Source organism: Sapajus apella, unplaced genomic scaffold, assembly GCF_009761245.1.
Source record: "Sapajus apella isolate SASKATOON/1434 unplaced genomic scaffold, GSC_monkey_1.0 scaffold1, whole genome shotgun sequence".
Taxonomy (NCBI): domain Eukaryota; kingdom Metazoa; phylum Chordata; class Mammalia; order Primates; family Cebidae; genus Sapajus; species Sapajus apella.
This window is the reverse complement of record NW_022436941.1, coordinates 43,567,111-43,584,686: the sequence shown is the minus strand read 5'-3', so window position 1 is coordinate 43,584,686 and position 17,576 is coordinate 43,567,111. Positions and strand designations below refer to the sequence as shown.

At 40.2% G+C, this 17,576-nt stretch overlaps 1 protein-coding gene across 24 annotated transcripts in view; it reads left to right on the top strand.

The window, feature by feature from the left end:
• Positions 1-17,576, top strand: part of CAST (calpastatin) — a 106,579-nt gene that overhangs the window by 62,603 nt on the left and 26,400 nt on the right. For 23 of the 24 annotated variants that reach the window (XM_032275854.1, XM_032275844.1, XM_032275800.1 and 20 more), the window contains 10 exons: positions 3,185-3,253; positions 5,127-5,225; positions 7,300-7,380; positions 8,014-8,052; positions 8,540-8,632; positions 8,751-8,837; positions 10,238-10,339; positions 14,044-14,127; positions 15,090-15,137; positions 16,264-16,359. In XM_032275854.1, the coding sequence (XP_032131745.1) occupies positions 3,185-3,253; positions 5,127-5,225; positions 7,300-7,380; positions 8,014-8,052; positions 8,540-8,632; positions 8,751-8,837; positions 10,238-10,339; positions 14,044-14,127; positions 15,090-15,137; positions 16,264-16,359 (798 nt within the window). The remainder of the gene's footprint in view (positions 1-3,184; positions 3,254-5,126; positions 5,226-7,299; positions 7,381-8,013; positions 8,053-8,539; positions 8,633-8,750; positions 8,838-10,237; positions 10,340-14,043; positions 14,128-15,089; positions 15,138-16,263; positions 16,360-17,576) is intronic. The other variant, XM_032275769.1, reaches the window with a different exon arrangement.

Below are 17,576 nucleotides of genomic sequence, written 5' to 3'. Positions count from 1 at the left end.
TGAAACATCATTGTTTTTTCCCCCTGGGATTTTGGGATAAAAGGCACATTATTTTATCCAAATTAATACAGGTCCCCTGTGGGGCAAAGGTGACATTTACAAAAACTTTTAAATGAAAATGTCAAATTTAAAATTGTTTCTTCTTGCAGTAGATCACTTGTATACTACCTTGAGACTCACAGCCTCAACCCAGGAATACACATCAGTCTCTTGTGCCATTGAGGAATAGTTAGATGAAATGGTTTGAAAATGGATACATTTAAGGCAGAGGATTCAATGCGTTAAAATAGATTTTTAAATGTAATCAATGTTTTCAGTTTGAAAGTGGATAGATTTAAGGCAGGGGATTAGGTCCACTAAAATATATATACATATATAAAACATATACATATGTATATGTTTTTTGAGATAGAGTCTCACTCTGTCGCCAGGCTGGAGTGCAGTGGCGCGATCTCAGCTCACTGAAATCTCCTCCTCCCGGGTTCAAGCAATTCTCCTGCCTCAGCCTCCCAAGTAGCTGGGACCGAGTAGCTAGTACTGCAGGCACACACCACCACGCCCAGCTAATTTTTGTAATTTTAGTAGAGATGGAGTTTCACCATGTTGGCCAGGATGGTCTCGATCTCTTGACCTCATGATCTGCCCACCTTGGCCTCCCAAAGTGCTGGGATTACAGGTGTGAGCCACTGCGTCCAGCCATAGATTTTTAAATCAAAATTTTCAGTTTTGAACTAAATGTAAATTAGTGTTATAAGTGAAAAAAAAAAGCAATAAAATTAGGAGAGGCTTATGTGGAATTCTGCTGTGCATTGACTTGTGCTAGAACTTGTGGCAAGTCATTTTACTTTATGTCGCTTCTGATTCGTCTGCTATTAAATAGGATTGAGCATGTTTAAAGTACTGTGGTTGATTCTGCAGGATGCACCAGCTATAGGCCTGCCTGTCTAAGGGGAGGGGAAAAGACCTGGGGCTGTAATTCAAGCAGATTAAGAAAGGCCCCCACAGGGCATTATTTAGTGAGAAAAAAGGGATTCTGTCTAATTCAGGGAATCCACAAGGGCTTTGAGAGAGTAGATCAAAGTTCAGTTAGGTATGGAAGGATAGCTGGGATTGCAGGCTTATGAATGCATCAAGGTGTTGAAAAGTATAAGATGTGTTCTGGGCACAAAGCACATTCCAGTGTGGGTGAAGCACAGAGGAGGTGAGTGGTGGGACTGTAAGACCACAAAGACCGGTTGAGCACTGCTGTGGAGAATGCTGAGGTGAGTTTGCACATGTGGTGATTCAGCTGACAGCGGGTAGCCACTGAGAACCTGAGAGAACAGGTGGAGTGATGCGATTGAATCGGAGCTAAAGATGGATTAAGGGACAGCAGTAGGTGGATGGGATAGAATAGAGATAGGAAGGTGGAAAACTGGTCAGGGGTCAGGGACTGTTGCAGTAGCCCTGGTGAGTCATGTTTTAGCCTAAATTACAGCTGTGATAGAATTAGAAAGCGGGGAGTTATACAAGACAAATTGCAGAACAGAAATCTTCAGGTTTTAGGAAATGACTGACTGAAGTGGACAAAGACAAAGTAAAATCTAAGATAAGCTGGTGCTTCTGAGTCTGATGGAACAAGGTTGGTAGCCACACGGTAAGGGAAAGGAGGCTCCCAGGCACTCATTGTCATGTTTGTGCAAGTGCAGAGTTGCCACCTGAGAATGAGTGCCTTTTTCAGTTGTGAGCTGGGCACCTTGAAGGGCAGTCTCTAAGTCTCCTGGTTACCATTGACAGGAGTATAGATGTCAGAGGAATTGAGGAAGAAAAGGGATGTTTCTGATTTTGGACAGGCTAAATTTAAGTGTTTGAAGTGTCCAAAGAAATATGTGTAGCAAGACAATTAAAATATTGTTTTCCAATGGAAAAGAATGAAGTTGGAGGAAGGGAGAGGAAGAGAAAAAGTGGATGGAATAGAAAGATAGTGGGGATGGGGGAGGGGAAGAGAGACATTGAGAAGGAGGAGGAAGGTGTGAGAGAGAACGTGAGTCAATATCTCTATAAGGTAGTGGCTGAATCATGGAAGTCGTTTCAGTTATCCAGACTCAGGCTCACACACTCATGGCCTCCAGAGTGTTTTTAGCATTGCAGTCATAATAAACAGTCACTTATTTAGCACTTACAGTTATATAGTAAGTACTTACATAGTGCTGAGCATGTGCCAAACAGTGGTTTTCATACTTCATATAGATTCATTTATCTGATATCTCCAAGGAGAAGTGACTTACTAAAGCCTCAAGCAGCCATGTGTGTCTCAACTGTCATGCAAACCTCGGCAGTCAGAGCCTGTGCTCTTCCTGTGCTTTGTTGCCTGAATTTGGATACCTTCAGATGGGACATGGTCCTCTTTTATCTTAAACCCAACAACTTCACCCATTTAGTGTCTGCCAGTCTCAGAAAGCATTTGATCCTGGCCCTAGAGAACGATTTTGGATGAGACCACCAGCACAGGGCAGAAATGTGCAGGGTGGATACAGTGGGGAGCAAAGTAAAAGAGATGCCAGAGATCATGGAGAACAAAGGACACAGATGCCACAGTATGATCAGAATGGTGCTGAGGGATGGCAGCTGGGAGGCAGTGATGCTCCAAGGGTCAAACTTCAGAGATTATATCTGGATAAAAGCATGGAAACTACAGACTGGAAAGTTATTTGCAATCTTTGATAGAGCACTGAAAGCAATGATGTGCGATAAACTCATTGTAGGGAAACGGAGGGTAATGAGAGGCCGAAGTGAGGGATATAGAGGTATTGATATGTGAGGGCAAAGACCCAGAGAGCAAAGCCGGGAGTGGCAGCCTACAGAAAGAATTCATGGTTGTTGCAAACACTGGCTGTGGGTCCTGCAGAAGAACAGCAAAGAAAGAAACGGTCTTGGATTCAAATCTTCATTCTGTCCCTTACTGTGTAACCTGAGGAAAGTGGACCAACCTGAGCCTTGCTTTGCCCATCACTAAATGAGGCTAATATTACTGAAGCCCTTCTGAAAAAGCGTAGAACACACACAGCACAGTATCTGCTGCAGAAGAAATGTTCAGTGTATGATCAATGCTATTAATATAATGAATTTATTTTAAAATTTGTAATAGTATTGAGTTTTATTAAGGTATGTGAGAAGGAGTTTTTAATTTCTCAATTCTCACCAGAAAAAAGAAAAGAAATCGTTAACTTCAGCTGTGCCAGTTGAATCTAAACCGGATAAACCGTCGGGAAAGGTACGGAGACAGCAGTGTCCTTCTGCGTGAGATAGTTACCCATATGCTCCATGTTTATCCTAATCTGATTTCTTGTGGGCAAATAATGTGAGGGGGCGATTTAAAGGACCATTTTAATGAATTATTGTTTCAAGCTAATATTGAAAGTGTGGTTGGAAGTATGATTTTCACACACACATCATGTTTGTAACACTTGATATTATAACCCCTTAAAAAAAAGAAAAAACTCCAGTTTTAGCTCATGGTGTTTACATTCCAGTTTCTCTCCTGAAAATATACTTTATTTAACCAGTGGTATTATTAAAGAAGTCAGGTACTTCTTTATTCTGAAATTCCTGAAAGAATCAGTCTAAACCTAACAGCCTTCAAATTGTATTTCACATATCCATAATCAGGAGAGTCCTAAAATTGTCGTGTGAATATGGTAGTTGAAAAAAAAAAAAAGACAATTGAAATAATTATTTTTCATCTAAATCAAATAATACAGGGTCTTTTCCTAGATTGTTGTTTTCTCCTTTAGATACAAGTTACTGTTCATAACAAGTCATCATGAACATAAAAAATAGAGGCATGCTCATTTATTATTGTATTAGTCCTTTTTACACTATTATAAAGAACTTTCCTGAGACTGGGTAATTTATAAAGAAAAGAGATTTAGGCTGAGCCTGGTGGCTCACGCCTGTTATCCCAGGACTTTGGGAGGCCAAGGCAGGCGGATCACAGGTCAGGAGATCGAGACCATCCTGGCCAACTTGGTGAAACCCCATCTCTACTAAAAACACAAAAATTAGCTGGGCGTGGTGGTGAGCACCTCTAGTCCCAGCTACTCGGGAGGCTGAAGCAGGAGAATCACTTGAACCTGGGAGGCAGAGGTTGCAGTGAGCCAAGATCATGGCATTGCACTCCAGCCTGGGCAACAGAACAAAACTCTGTCTAAAAAAAAAAAAGAAAGAATAAAAGAGGTTTAATTGACTCACAGTTCTGCATGGCTTGGGAGGCCTCAGGAAACTTACAATCATGGTGGAAGGGGAAGCAGTCACCTTCTTCACAAGGCAGCAGGAGAGAGAGCATGTGAAGGAGGAACTGTCACATATTTATAAAACCATTAGATCTCATGAGAACCCACTATCATGAGAACAACATGGGACAATCACCCCCATCATCTAATCACCTCCCTTCCTCAACACGTGGGGATTATCGATCCCTCCCTTGACACATGGGGATTACAATTTGAGATGAGACTTGGGCGAAGACCCTAGCCAACCATATCAGTTATACTGATTTAAGCCAATATTGGCAGAGTAAACTTGTGAGTTCTTGTAAGTTTAATGTCCCAGGTAATTTCTGTTTTATGAACCTCTTCAGGCAAGCAGTAACCAAAAACCATGAATGAAATAATACAGAGTGATTCCCTTATGAAACAGATTCTATTTGGAAGACATACCATATAGAGATATTTAGGGGTTCTTTGTCTGAATTCTGGAAAACTATGGATAAGCAATAAATATCTAGCATTTCCCTTATCGTTTAAAGCAACACGGTTATAATTCCCTGCATTTTTTTTTTTAACTGTCAGTGCATTGGACTGGCAGCTTTAATGAATTTATACATTTGTTCATGTATGTAATGCCTTTAGACTTGTTGAAAGTGTGCTTCTTATCTGAATGTGGCTTTTTATCTTTCCAACCCAGAATTTGTACTTTGAGAAACAGTAAAGTCTGTTAGAGATCAGATTTTAACTATTTAGGAGAACTATTTGAAGAACTTTTGGTGTTTGGTGTTTTTCTGTGTACAGAATGGCTTTTTTGTAGTTAAACTAAAAGTGAAATCTGTATAACAAATAATATTTAAATATCTGCTCTTTCTTTTCCAGTCAGACATGAATGCTGCTTTGGATGACTTAATAGACACTTTAGGAGGACCTGAAGAAACTGAAGAAGAAAATACAACGTATACTGGACCAGAAGTTTCAGTATGTGCTCTTGATATCTGTAAAAATTCAGTGAGTAGGAGAGTAAATAAGGCCATGTTCATGAAGCACAAAAGAATATCTAGTGAGGCCAGGCACGGTGGCCCACACCTGTAATCTCAGCACTTTGGGAGGCCAAGGCAGGCAGATCACTTGAGATCAGGAGTTAGAGACCAGCCTGGCCAACATGGTAAAACACTGTCCCTACTAAAAATACAAAAGTTAGCTGGGCGTGGTGATGCATGCCTGTAATCCCACCTACTTGGGAAGCTGAGGCAGAAGAATTGCCTGAACCCAGGAGGCAGAGGTTGCAGTGAACTGAGATTGCACCACTGCACTCCAGCTTGGGCAACAAAGCCAGACTGTCTCAAAAAAAAAAGGTGGGGGGATACCTAGTATTCTGTCATTTGCATAGAAACAGGATGATGTCAGTATCAAGACAGAAACTAAAAACTAATGTCGTGGATGGAAATGGTTTGTTGTTTGGCAGCTGCATTATAACATTGAGTTAGCAAACATTTATTGTTGTGCTAAGATTGACACTGGGACAGAGCCTACTAGATCACAAAGACTTATTTTCCATCCTCGAGATTTAAGTAGAACAGACTAGAACTTGTTTTGGTTTCTCAATATTTACCACCCTCAGTTTATCTCTATTCCTAATTCCTAAAATTGTATTTTCCTTGATATTAAAAAAAAAGACATGCTGGCCAGACATGGTGGCTTGCACCTATAATCCCAGCACTTTGGGAGGCCGAGGTGGATGGATCACCTGAGGTCAGCAGTTCGAGACCAGCGTGGCCAACATGATGAAACCCCGTCTCTACTAAAAATATAAAAATATTAATCGGGCATGGTGGCACATGCCTGTAATCCCAGCTACTCAGGAGGCTAAGACAGGAGAACTGCTTGAACCCTGGAGGTGGAGGTTGCAGTGAGCTGGGACCATGCCATTATTCTCTGGCCTAGGCAACAAGAACAAAACTCCGTCTCAAAAAATAAAAATGAATAAAAAGGCATGCCATAGACTAGACAAAAACATTTTATAACAGACATAACAAAAGATTTGTTTCTAGAATTTATAAAGAATAAAAAAACAGAAAAAGACAACCCAATGGAAAATTGGGAGAAAACTTGACTGGCCAATCAACAAGTAAATGAAATTCTCCCTAGAAATTAGGAGAATGATATTAAAACATGGAATAAATGCTACTTTGCATATATGAGATTAACAAAATTGTGAAAGTCTGACAATTCCTATAGCTTTCCTATAGCTGCTGGGTGTTCATGATGAGTATTCCCTTCAACCAGGAAGTCCACCTCTAGGGAGTTTCCCAGAAAAGAGCCTGCCCATGTGTGCAAGGAGTTACAAGAACTGGTGAAACATTTGAAAACATAAAATTCAGTGCTTTATAGTGGTTAAAACAGATTATTCATCTATCAACATGGATACATTATAAAAACATAATTTTGAATAAAAATAATACAGAATGGTATGTAGAATATGATACCATTTATATAACATTGGAAAATATGGAAAGTAATGCTGGAAATTGTTTATGGATACCTACATATGTAGAAATTGTTCTAAAATAACTAAATTGACATGCTAAAGTTCGAGATGGTAACTGTTTCTGATTAACAAGGAAAGGAAATTAGGTTTCAGAATGCTAAACAGAAGACATCCACTCTATCTGTGATTTTTTTTCTCAAAAATTACAAATCCAGTAGAGTTGGGTATTGGATTATACAGAAGCTCATTATCTTATTAACTATTCTTTTGTATCAATTGGAAACATTAGATAATGAAAGCATTTGAAAGCAAAATGTATTTAGCAATCAACTTTAGTATTTTGAATATTTTCTAGCATTACATGTGAGTTAAGCCAATTAAATATGGGTGTTTGTGTAAACTTAGAAATTTAGTTGTGTAAAGTATTGGCTTCTTAATGATTTATAGTTTATGTCAGTATTTCCATAAATTAATAATGGAATAGTGCATTAGTTTCAGAATATGCATATGATATTCTCAGCTAATTAATTACATATTGTCCCCATGTGTATGATTTTGTTCCAGGATCCAATGAGTTCCACCTACATAGAGGAATTGGGTAAAAGAGAAGTCACAATTCCACCAAAATATAGGGAACTATTGGCTGTAAGTTAAATAGCCATTTACTTTTATTTCACTGTTTCCTCTTTAGAATATAATTTCATATCAGTATTTTCACAACGTTTAAAAGTTAGGAAATATAATGGTGCATGTGAAATTGTCATAACTATGAAGCTTACTCTATCGGTTGGCTGGGGATGCTATAACCAAGTACCACAGACCAGTGATATAAACAAGAGATTGATTGTCTCACAGTTCTGGAGGCTGGAAGTCTAGAATCAAGGTGTCAGCAGGGCCGGGTCCTTTGAGGGCTGTGAGGGAAAGGCATCTTCAGAGCCTCTGCTTGGCTTATAGATGGGTGTCTTCTCTCTGTGTCTCTTCATGCCGTCTTCCTTCTGTGCCTCTGTGCGTATCTCTGGGTCCAAATTTCTCATTTTTATAAGGACACACATCATCATATTGGAGTAGGGCCGACCCTAATGACCTCACCTTTACTTGATTATTTCTGTAAAGAACATATCTCAGAATCAGGTCTCGTTCTGAGGTACTGGGGTTAGGACTTCAACATACAGATCTGGGATGAGGGGCACAATTCAGCCCACAACGAGCAATACATTTGGCCAATCTTAAGGATTAAGTCCACCTTCTCAACGTCATCAAATTGATATTTTGTTTCAGAAAAAGGAAGGGATCACAGGGCCTCCTCCAGACACTTCGGTGAGTTTACATAAATGTCTTCTGATCTAAATTGATATTTTTTCTATTTTTGATTGAGGGAACAGGGCTATCAATTCTGTATTTGAGGAGTATGACGTAACTCATCTCCAAATCAAATGGAGTTGCTGTGTGTTCAGAGAAAGGGGTTGGCGTGAGGGTTGTCTCAGTGCTCCTTAGTCTCATAAGAAGGTTTTTTGAGGGGAAGGGGAATGAAAGCAAGAAAGTATTAGGATAGAATGCATGTTCATAATAACAGAATGAGAATACTCTAACATGTAGCTCCTTTAGAAAGGAAGAAGTAGAAAATAGTACTTAGTGAGCAGCCACTGTCTTCAGAACATACACTTTGATCTACGTTGTTGCAGTAACACGTCTCATTTGGTAGCAAAGGAATCGCAAAAGTGCATTCTTAATTGCCAGGTTCGTGATCCATTCTTCCCCTTGAGTGGTTCCCATAAGTCACCCATCATTATGCCTGTTTCTTTAGAAACCCATGGGGCCAGATGATGCCATAGACGCCTTGTCATCTGACTTCACCTGTGGGTCGCCTACAGCTGCTGGAAAGAAAACTGAAAAAGAGGTATTGTTTTTAGTGTTGTTGAGGGAAACTTGTTAGAAACTGTTGAACTTTAAAAGAATAGTTAAACAGTTAAACTTTCCTCATCTGTCAATCTAATCTTTTGTATTTTATTTTTCAGAAATCTACAGAAGTTTTAAAAGCTCAGTCAGCAGGGGTAATCAGAAGTGCTGCTCCACCCCAAGAGAAGAAAAGAAAGGTGGAGAAGGTATAGGCACAGTCTACCTGACAGCAGTTGCTTTCCTGAGGCTGATCTAGCTCATTCAGGATACTGCCAGTAGCACATTACATGTGATAAGAAGCCATGATCTTTTCCCTCTTGGATCTGTCTGGAATAGTGAAGCCAATGAGGGTTCTATTGTTCATCTCCAGGCAAGCCTTGTGTGTTTCTACAACTGCTTGTGGATGATTTTAGCACAGTTGTCAAGATGGTCATTATCCAAGACCATCTCACCATGATACAGAGAAGGGCAGAAACCAGAGAAATTGAACTTGCACTCTTGAAACATAAAACCTTCAAGTTTGATTTTTTCTTTTTTTTTTTTTTTTTTTGAGGTGGAGTCTTGCTCTGTCACCCAGGCGGAGTGCTATGGTGCAATCTCTGCTCTGTGCAACCTCTGCCTCCCGGGTTCAAGCAGTTCTTTGCCTCAGCCTTCCAAATAGCTAGGAATACAGGTCCTGCCACCATGCCCGGCTAATTTTTGTATTTTTAGTAGAGACAAAGTTTCACCCTCTTGGCCAGGCTGGTCTTGAACTCCTGACCTCGTGGTCCACCCACCTCGGCCTCCCAGACTACTGGGATTTCAGGCATGAGCCATCGCACCTGGCCTCAAGTTTGATTTTCTAAAGGACTTTGAGCCCCGAGGATCACTAGAGGGACACCATGTAGCTGGTACTGCCTACCACTCTAAACTATATTTCACTATGACATCATTCTCCCAAATCCCAAAAGGCAATCCTGCTGCTGTGTGCTGGCCGGGAACACATATCTCCTCTGCAGTCAAGATAATGCTAAGGAACAGTTTCTATCAGAGCTGCTTGTGCCTCTCCTCTCCTGGAGTGGACAGTTTATTTTTATCTGGCAGGCTGGTGCACAGTGGTGAGCACCACACCCCTGAGAGTGGGAGTTCCTACAATGATCAACCGTTGTGCCTTTAGAGAAGAAGGCAACGGAGGGCCACTTCAGGCTTCCCTGCTTCCTAAGCTTAGCTGTTTTGCTAAAGGTTGTCAGAAGCCTTTTTAAAGACACATTCTTAGAAAAAGAAAAACAGGGTGGTAAAAGTTTACTACTTGCTTCTTTTATTTTGTTAAGAATATTTTATAATAATATTCCTATAGCTTTATGTCTAGCTTACTAAATAAGGGGTGCAGTGTGCCCCAGAGAACGCTGTTACTATAGAAACGTGTCTTAGCCCCAATTGCCACTCATTGGTAAGTTCTTTTTCCTTTCTCTCTTTTGCAAGGTTTCAAATAAAATTGCCTTTCTAGAGCACTTCCCCAATCCACAGTTCATCTTATAATCTAAAATGTATTTCACAAAGAAGTAAATGGATTGTTCAGGCTCCAGAGTTGTCTTTTTTCATGCACAGAATTTTTTACTTTTAACAGGATACAATGAGCGATCAAGCACTCGAGGCTCTGTCGGCTTCACTGGGCACCCGGCAAGCAGAACCTGAGCTCGACCTCAGCTCCATTAAGGAAGTCGATGAGGTACTGGCCTTAGAGTTGATTTACAAAGCCTGTTAGTCAGCACGTTACAAAACTGAATGCATGCTGCATGTTTAGAATTCTTGCACAACTTTTATTGGAGAGTAAAAGTGAACATTCTTCATTGTGTCTTATTTATTAGCAACTAAGGGGGAAGTTAAATGATTGACTTGTGAAACAGCTAGAACTTTAACACTTGAAATGAACAGGAATCTCCCTTGCTAGAGCTTAAATGACACCTGACTAAATGATAACAAGGAGACAGTGCATGGGGAAATAGTGAAGTTTGTCTGCTATTGTGGCAATTAGAAATTTGTATTTTCAGAAGGGTTCTGGATGCTTCTCTTTATAAGAAAAGGAGATGCCTATACAAGGAATGGAACGATCCTTCATTTATCACTATGAGGAAAGATGTTGAGAATTTTGTCTCAAACTAAAATCAAGCAGCAATTACTCGGTAACTAGAGTTCCTGCATATTTAGAGAATAATGCTGACGAATGTTTATTCCACCACACTCCAAGATCTTAACATGCCTTCTGAACCAAAGCAAGCTTATATCTGGTGTAGGAAAGTTTTAATATTAAATTATTATTTTGGTAGAATTTTTCAACTCGGTCCTCTGCGGGGAAGGAGGTAGGAAAGAAGAGAGTTGCCCGTTCCTGACAAGGCAGTGTTGTGAGGGGATGGAAAGGCAACCTGGGACCCCTAGGGGCCCACACCACCTCCATCAGCTCAGGGTAGGGGAGCTGGCAAGCATTGCTGTCACAATGCCCCATTAATGCTATCACTTCCTGTTCTGAGTCATCAGGGAAGGGGAGTCTCCCTGACTCCCAGCAACTAGCCTTGAGTCTGGGACTACCCTGGTCCAAGATGGGCCAGTTTCTATCTTCGACTTACTTGGAGGGCTCACCGACCACAGTGTGGCACAATAAACTTTATGATGGTGAACACAGGGGAGCAGGAGAAACCATTCCTATCCTCCAGGACCAAGTAATGTATTGGGAAGAAGGGAAACTTAATTACAACACAATACGAGATGTACATTACTTAGAGTAGCCCATAGAAGCAGTGGCAGAACCCTGGGGGGAGTCAGGAGACCAAGCTGAGTTGTGGCTTTACCATCTGTGGGAGACAGGGCCACAAGTAAATTGCACTTTTGCCTCAGGCATCTTACAGGCAATTAGCGTGAGGCAATAAATATGGGAAGGGAGGGTATAAACATGTTACAAATCCCAGGATTGAAAGAGTCTTAAGTGACTAAAAGCAGATAAGCAGATGTTTAAAAAGGTGACATAAAGTAAGTTGTTAAGCATGTGACTAACTAGTTTGAGAATCCACATGAATGTATTAAGTTTCCTCTAGAAAACTTCAGAGTAACAGCAAACTAAAATTCCAGCAAAAAGAACTCTTCTTTTCCACTCTTGTGATGTACTAGTTGTATTAGTCTGTTCTCATGCTGCTAATAAAGACATTTGGAGACTGGGTAATTTATAAAGGAAAGAGATTTAATTGACTCAGTTACACATGGCTGGAAAGGCCTTATAATTATGGTAGAAGGTGAATGAGGAGCAAAGTCATGTCTTACATGGCAGAAGGCAAGAGAGAGAGCAGATGCAGGGGAACTCCCCTTTATAAAACCATCAAATTTTGTGAGACTTAGTCACCATCATGAGAACAGTACAGGAAAGCTCCACCCCCATGATTCAGTTACCTCCCACCAGGTGCCTACCACAACACGTGGGAATGACAGGAGCTACAATTCAAGATGAGATTTGGGTTGGGGACACAGCCAAGCCATATCACTGGTTTTCCTTTTTAATCATATACAAAGTATAAATGTTTCTAAAAAAGATCTTTCAGTCCTTCTTAAGCTGAATTCTTAGTACCTGACGTAGTGGGTTCTTTACATCCCAGATAGTCTGATGTGAAGGCTTAGGAAGGTCACTATCAGCCTGGAGGAGTGATATGCCACCCTAGACTGGAGAGCTCTCTGTGGAAAACCACACAATTCTCCAGAGAGGAGACCCATGCCTACTTGGTATTCCTGTCATCTACCATAACATTAAAGTTTTTTATTCTATAATGATACCCCATTATAAATCTCCCACATTTTTAGGTGTGACTACCTAGTCTAGTGCCATTTCAATTCAGTAGACTCTTTTTTTTCTATGCCTACTGTGTACAAACCACAGTGTGGGCATTTCAAGAATATAAAGAGCAGAGAAGAAAATAGAAGTTCTGGCTGCATGTGTAACTCTCATGGTCACAAGCCTGAGATTAGTGGGGAGGACTGTGTTAATAGAGCTGACCAAGGGTGTTCCTGAAGGCTGCTGTGCCCTGACCTGGATGGGGAGTGCTGCTCCATGATAGAATTTTTCCATATGCTGAAATAAAGCATGACTGGAAATGTTTAAAAGAAAACCATGACTTCATCCTTTAGTGAGAGTTTCTCAATAAAACAGTAAAACTAATTCCAAAGCATAGAACAGTACCTGTCTCATTAAAAGTGCTCAATAAGGCCAGTGCAGTGATTCACACCTGTAATCCTAGCACTTTGGGAGGCCGAGGTGGGTGGATCACCTGAGGTTGTGAGTTCGAGACCAGCCTGACCAACATGGAAAAACCCCGTCTCTACTAAAACTACAAAAAATTTCTCAGGCGTGGTGGCGCATGCCTGAAATCCCAGCTACTGGGGAGGCTGAGGCAGGAAAATCGCTTGAACCCAGGATGCAGAAGTTGTGGTGAGCCGAGATGGTACCATTGCACTCCAGCCTGGGCAACAAGAGTGAAACTCTTTATCAAAAAAAAAAGTGTTCAATAAATACTAATTAATCAACTAACCAATCAGTAGAGAACTACACTCTTAGGCTAATATATAGATGGGAACCATGGGCTGGGTTGGAATTTGCCAAGTGAACCTCCTACCTTGGTTTGTAAATTAAATCCACGCCTTGATATAGGTACAAATTCTTACATATTATGAGACTTCACACTACCAATCAGCAGGTTAAATTGCAAGTGTTGTGTCCTAGCAGTCAGTGATCTACTGTAGAACTGCACTTTTATTTGTAATGCAGTTATTTGTTCATGGTTCAGTAAGCTAGAGAAGTCCTGGCATTATTGAAGGGAGTCCTTTTAAAAGAGGTAAAACAAGTTATCCATGGATCACCCAAGATTTGCGATGGGATGCTTATCCCATTTCTGACCTGGGTTTAGTGTAAAAATTAGGGCGTTTTCCCTCCCTTCCTTAGATAGCTGCTTCGTTGACTAAGACAGATGAAGGCCATTAAAATGATTGCAACTAACTGCTGCACTGTGCTTACTGTCTTCAAAGAATCTCTTATTTACTTTTCTCTGGTGATCTTCACAAGTCAGTGAGCTAGTTAAGGGTTATTAGTAACCACATTTTACAGCTGAAGAAACTGAACCAAAGAAAGGCTAAGTGGCTTCCCAAGGTCATAGCAGCTGGGAGCAGAGCAGGGCAGCTCCCGGGATCCCTGGCTGGGCTGCTTTTGCTCAGTCACCCACTGCTACCTTTCTCACAGCTGCCCACCATGGTCTTCTGCTTTGTAGTTTACAAAGCTCTTCCAGATGCTTTTACCAGATTTGATCTTCTCTATAACACTCAGGAAGTACACAGAGGAAGTGATATCATCTCATTATGTGCGTTATCCAACTACTTTTTTTTCCCCTCCACTTTCATCAGGCAAAAGCTAAAGAAGAAAAGCTGGAGAAGTGTGGTGAGGATGATGAAACAGTCCCGCTGGAGTACAGATTAAAACCAGCCACGGTAAATCTTCAGCTGCAGTGCATGACAACGGCAGCTTGCCTTTGCATCTTGTTTTGTTGTATCTGTACCCTTGACACTGTCAAAGGGCACGTCTGTCCACCATTGAGATATCAACTCTGAAAACCCTGAACCTTTTCTTCTCTGCGCCCTACAGTTAAATCCGTCAAGGATGGTTTTTCCCTGCCTCGCTTCCTAAGTAGTGACCATGCTCATTAAAATCTCCGGAGATTTAAATGTTTCATTTATTAACAATTCTTACAATAGATCCTTAAACTCAGAAGGAACGATCTGGGGGTAATTTTTTTTCCCTAACTGCTATATAGATAAAACCACCATAAGTCTTCTGAGGGGTAGGTATGAATGTACAAAGTTTTACCAGTAGCCTAAGTTAATGTGGTTTTGTTCCTGTTGTTTTTGATTATGGTGAGGATAGTAGAGTAACTCCTGTCATTACATTTATAATTTACTTTTGAAATCATGCATAAACACATGATGGAAAATGGTTGCAATTCTTATATATGCTTAAATATGAAAAGTTTCTAGTCTTTAGAAATATTCTGAATTAGGAAACCTCATATCCAAAAAAACTAAACAGTGCTATAGATGATATCTACCTCTTCACTCTAGGTTGGAGAATCAGGATTTTAAAAAAGCTTTCATTAACATAGCTACATCTTTATTGCCAAAGAACATTTTTTTCCTATTACTCTATCCAACAGATGAAAAAAAATTTTTAGCAACTTAAAGTAAATGTGCATTCTCTTTGGTAACATCTTGATTTTTACAGCTCAACTCCTTTTTTTATACTTTATAAAAAGTAAATCTGAAACACAAATTCATGTAAATCTTAAGAAAAAAATTAGCCAACATCTCGTATCCTGGAATTCCCAGAAACAAATTTGATCGAACATGAAAGCAAAATTTTCTCATTCATTTCCAATGAATTTTAATTTCATTTACAGGATGAATATGGAAAACCACTATTGCCAGAGCCTGAAGAAAAACCCAAGGTGAGGGAATACACTTTTTTCTGATACTTAAAGACTAATAGACCTGTGAAGTATAAAGATAATTTTGACAGTCCAGAGTTCACTGTGCAGACTTGTATGCTAACCTAGTACAGAGGAGGGGGGACCTTCTGATGCTAACACCTGGCTGATACCTGCGGCTCATTTCCATATCTTTTAAAGATGATCTTCCTCAGAAATCATTACTAGACTCTAAATTTCTAGGTAAAATTTATTGAACACTAGAAACTGATGTCAAGAGAGCCCTTAAGTCAGATTAAGCTAGCACATAGAATTCCATCCTGATGAAATTCTCTAAGGATTCAGTATCGCCTTAAGTTAGTAGCAACCTGTCAAAATAATATTAACCAGCAACATTTATTAATCACTTGCTATGCACTTAGCACTACACCAAATGCTTTTTAGATATTATCTTTGTGAGTCCTCAATGAATGCGGACAGTACTGTTGTTATTCCCATTTTACAGTGAGGAACTTGAGACACAGAGGGCCCATGGAAACAGCCCAAGGTCATGCAGCTAGAAAATAGCAAGCCAAACCCAGGACTTAGACCTCAGGCCGTTCGGTGCTGGGCCCCAGCATCTGAATCACATGGCCTTTTATCATGTTACTATTGTCAGTGACACCTTCCACATGCCCTAAACTAATACCACTCCCCTGAAAGAACAAGGGGTAGCAGAACTTTCCTGCCAACATCCCACATAGTCATAGGAACGGAGCATATGATCCGTGTTTTCTCTTATTCAGAAGAGAAGTCATGAGGAAATAGAAAAATAATAATCACATTTTTAAAAATCATACAGATCTTCACTGGAGAGAACAGGCAATTTTATTTGAACAAAATTCTTCTGAAACTAAAATATCAAGGGAACCTTTGACCAAGTAAACCATTAATACTTTTATGGTACTAAGGTGTTTAGTATTTATTTGTTTCATGAAAATTGTATCTTATCGTTAATAAACAAAAAATATGCACTTTATAAATTATCTTTGGGTTTTAAGTATGGCCTTATATGTGTTCATCAGAAAAAAATATTTTTTGCTCCATGTAAACTTTTTTACAAAGTAAACAAAGGTCCCCTTGTAATAAGGAACTTCTTATATTACAGCCTCGGAGTGAATCGGAACTCATTGATGAACTTTCAGAAGATTTTGATCGGTCTAAATGTAAAGAAAAACCATCTAAGCCAACTGAAAAGACAGAAGTATGTCTCTAAACATAAATCTCTAGTTTTGAGGTTTTTGATCTTAAAAATGTACGACAGGCCAGGTGGATCATGAGGTCAGGAATTCAAGACCATCCTGGCCAACATGGTGAAACCCCGTCGCTACTAAAAAATACAAAAATTAACTGGGCATGGTGGCGTGTGTCTGTAATCCCAGCCACCTGGGAGGCTGAGGTAGGAGAATTGCTTGAACCAGGACCCGGAAGGCGGAGGTTGCAGTGAGTTGAGATTGCACCACAGCACTCCAGCCTGGGCTACAGAGCGAGTCTCTGTCTCAAAATAATAATAATAATAATAATGTGAGACAAACTACTTTAACATGAAGCAGTCGATTAAAAAGCCCAATATGCCATCCTTTTTTCCATCTCATTTTTGTCTTCCTTTGTGAATGTGCTTTGTTCCCCAACCTAACCCTGATATTCTTGCAATTGAAATTCTTGCAATGACTCCTTCAGAAGAGCTCAGGAACCCATGCCTTTCTTGTCCCAGCTTCTGTCACTGACCTGGTTGAAGCTGTCATCACCCCTCTCCTCCGGGCTGCAGTGGCCTTTCTGCGGTCCTTCATACCCACTGGACTCATTTTTTCTCAAGCATGTCTGTAGTCATGCCATTCCTCTGCTTCTATCCCCAGGAACTTCCCATCCCTACAAAAAAAACCTTCCCATTACCATATTCTTGACCCATTTTTCTTTCCTACCAAACTGTGTCCCTGTGTCAGTAAACTGAACGGTAAGTATGCGTGCGTCCCTGCTTTTCTCATTTGGTTCCTGTGTCTTGATTGGCCTTTCTTTCTAATGCTAGATCAAGTAAAGTCTGATTTATTCTTTCAAGACTCTGCTAAAATATGGCTTTCTTTATCTCCTGCTTTTCCTCCCTAAACCGTATCCATCCAACCTTTATTAAGTAGAACACAACATGGCAGAGGATCTGTAGTTCTTTTTTAATATATCACAATTAAAGCCTTTGTTACAAAGAAAAGTTTAGCTGTTTTCGTCCCTCTTTAACATTTATACCAAGTTTAAGCTGGTAGTAAGTTTCTTGAACAAAGAGATCATATCCTATTAATGACCATCTGCTGAGCACCTTGCATGTAAGATAGGCTTCCATGAATGTCTAGATTTAAAACAATTTGTTTAAAGTTTCTTTCTTTTCTTTTCTTTTCTTTCTCCCTCCCTCCCTCCCTCCCTCCCTCCCTC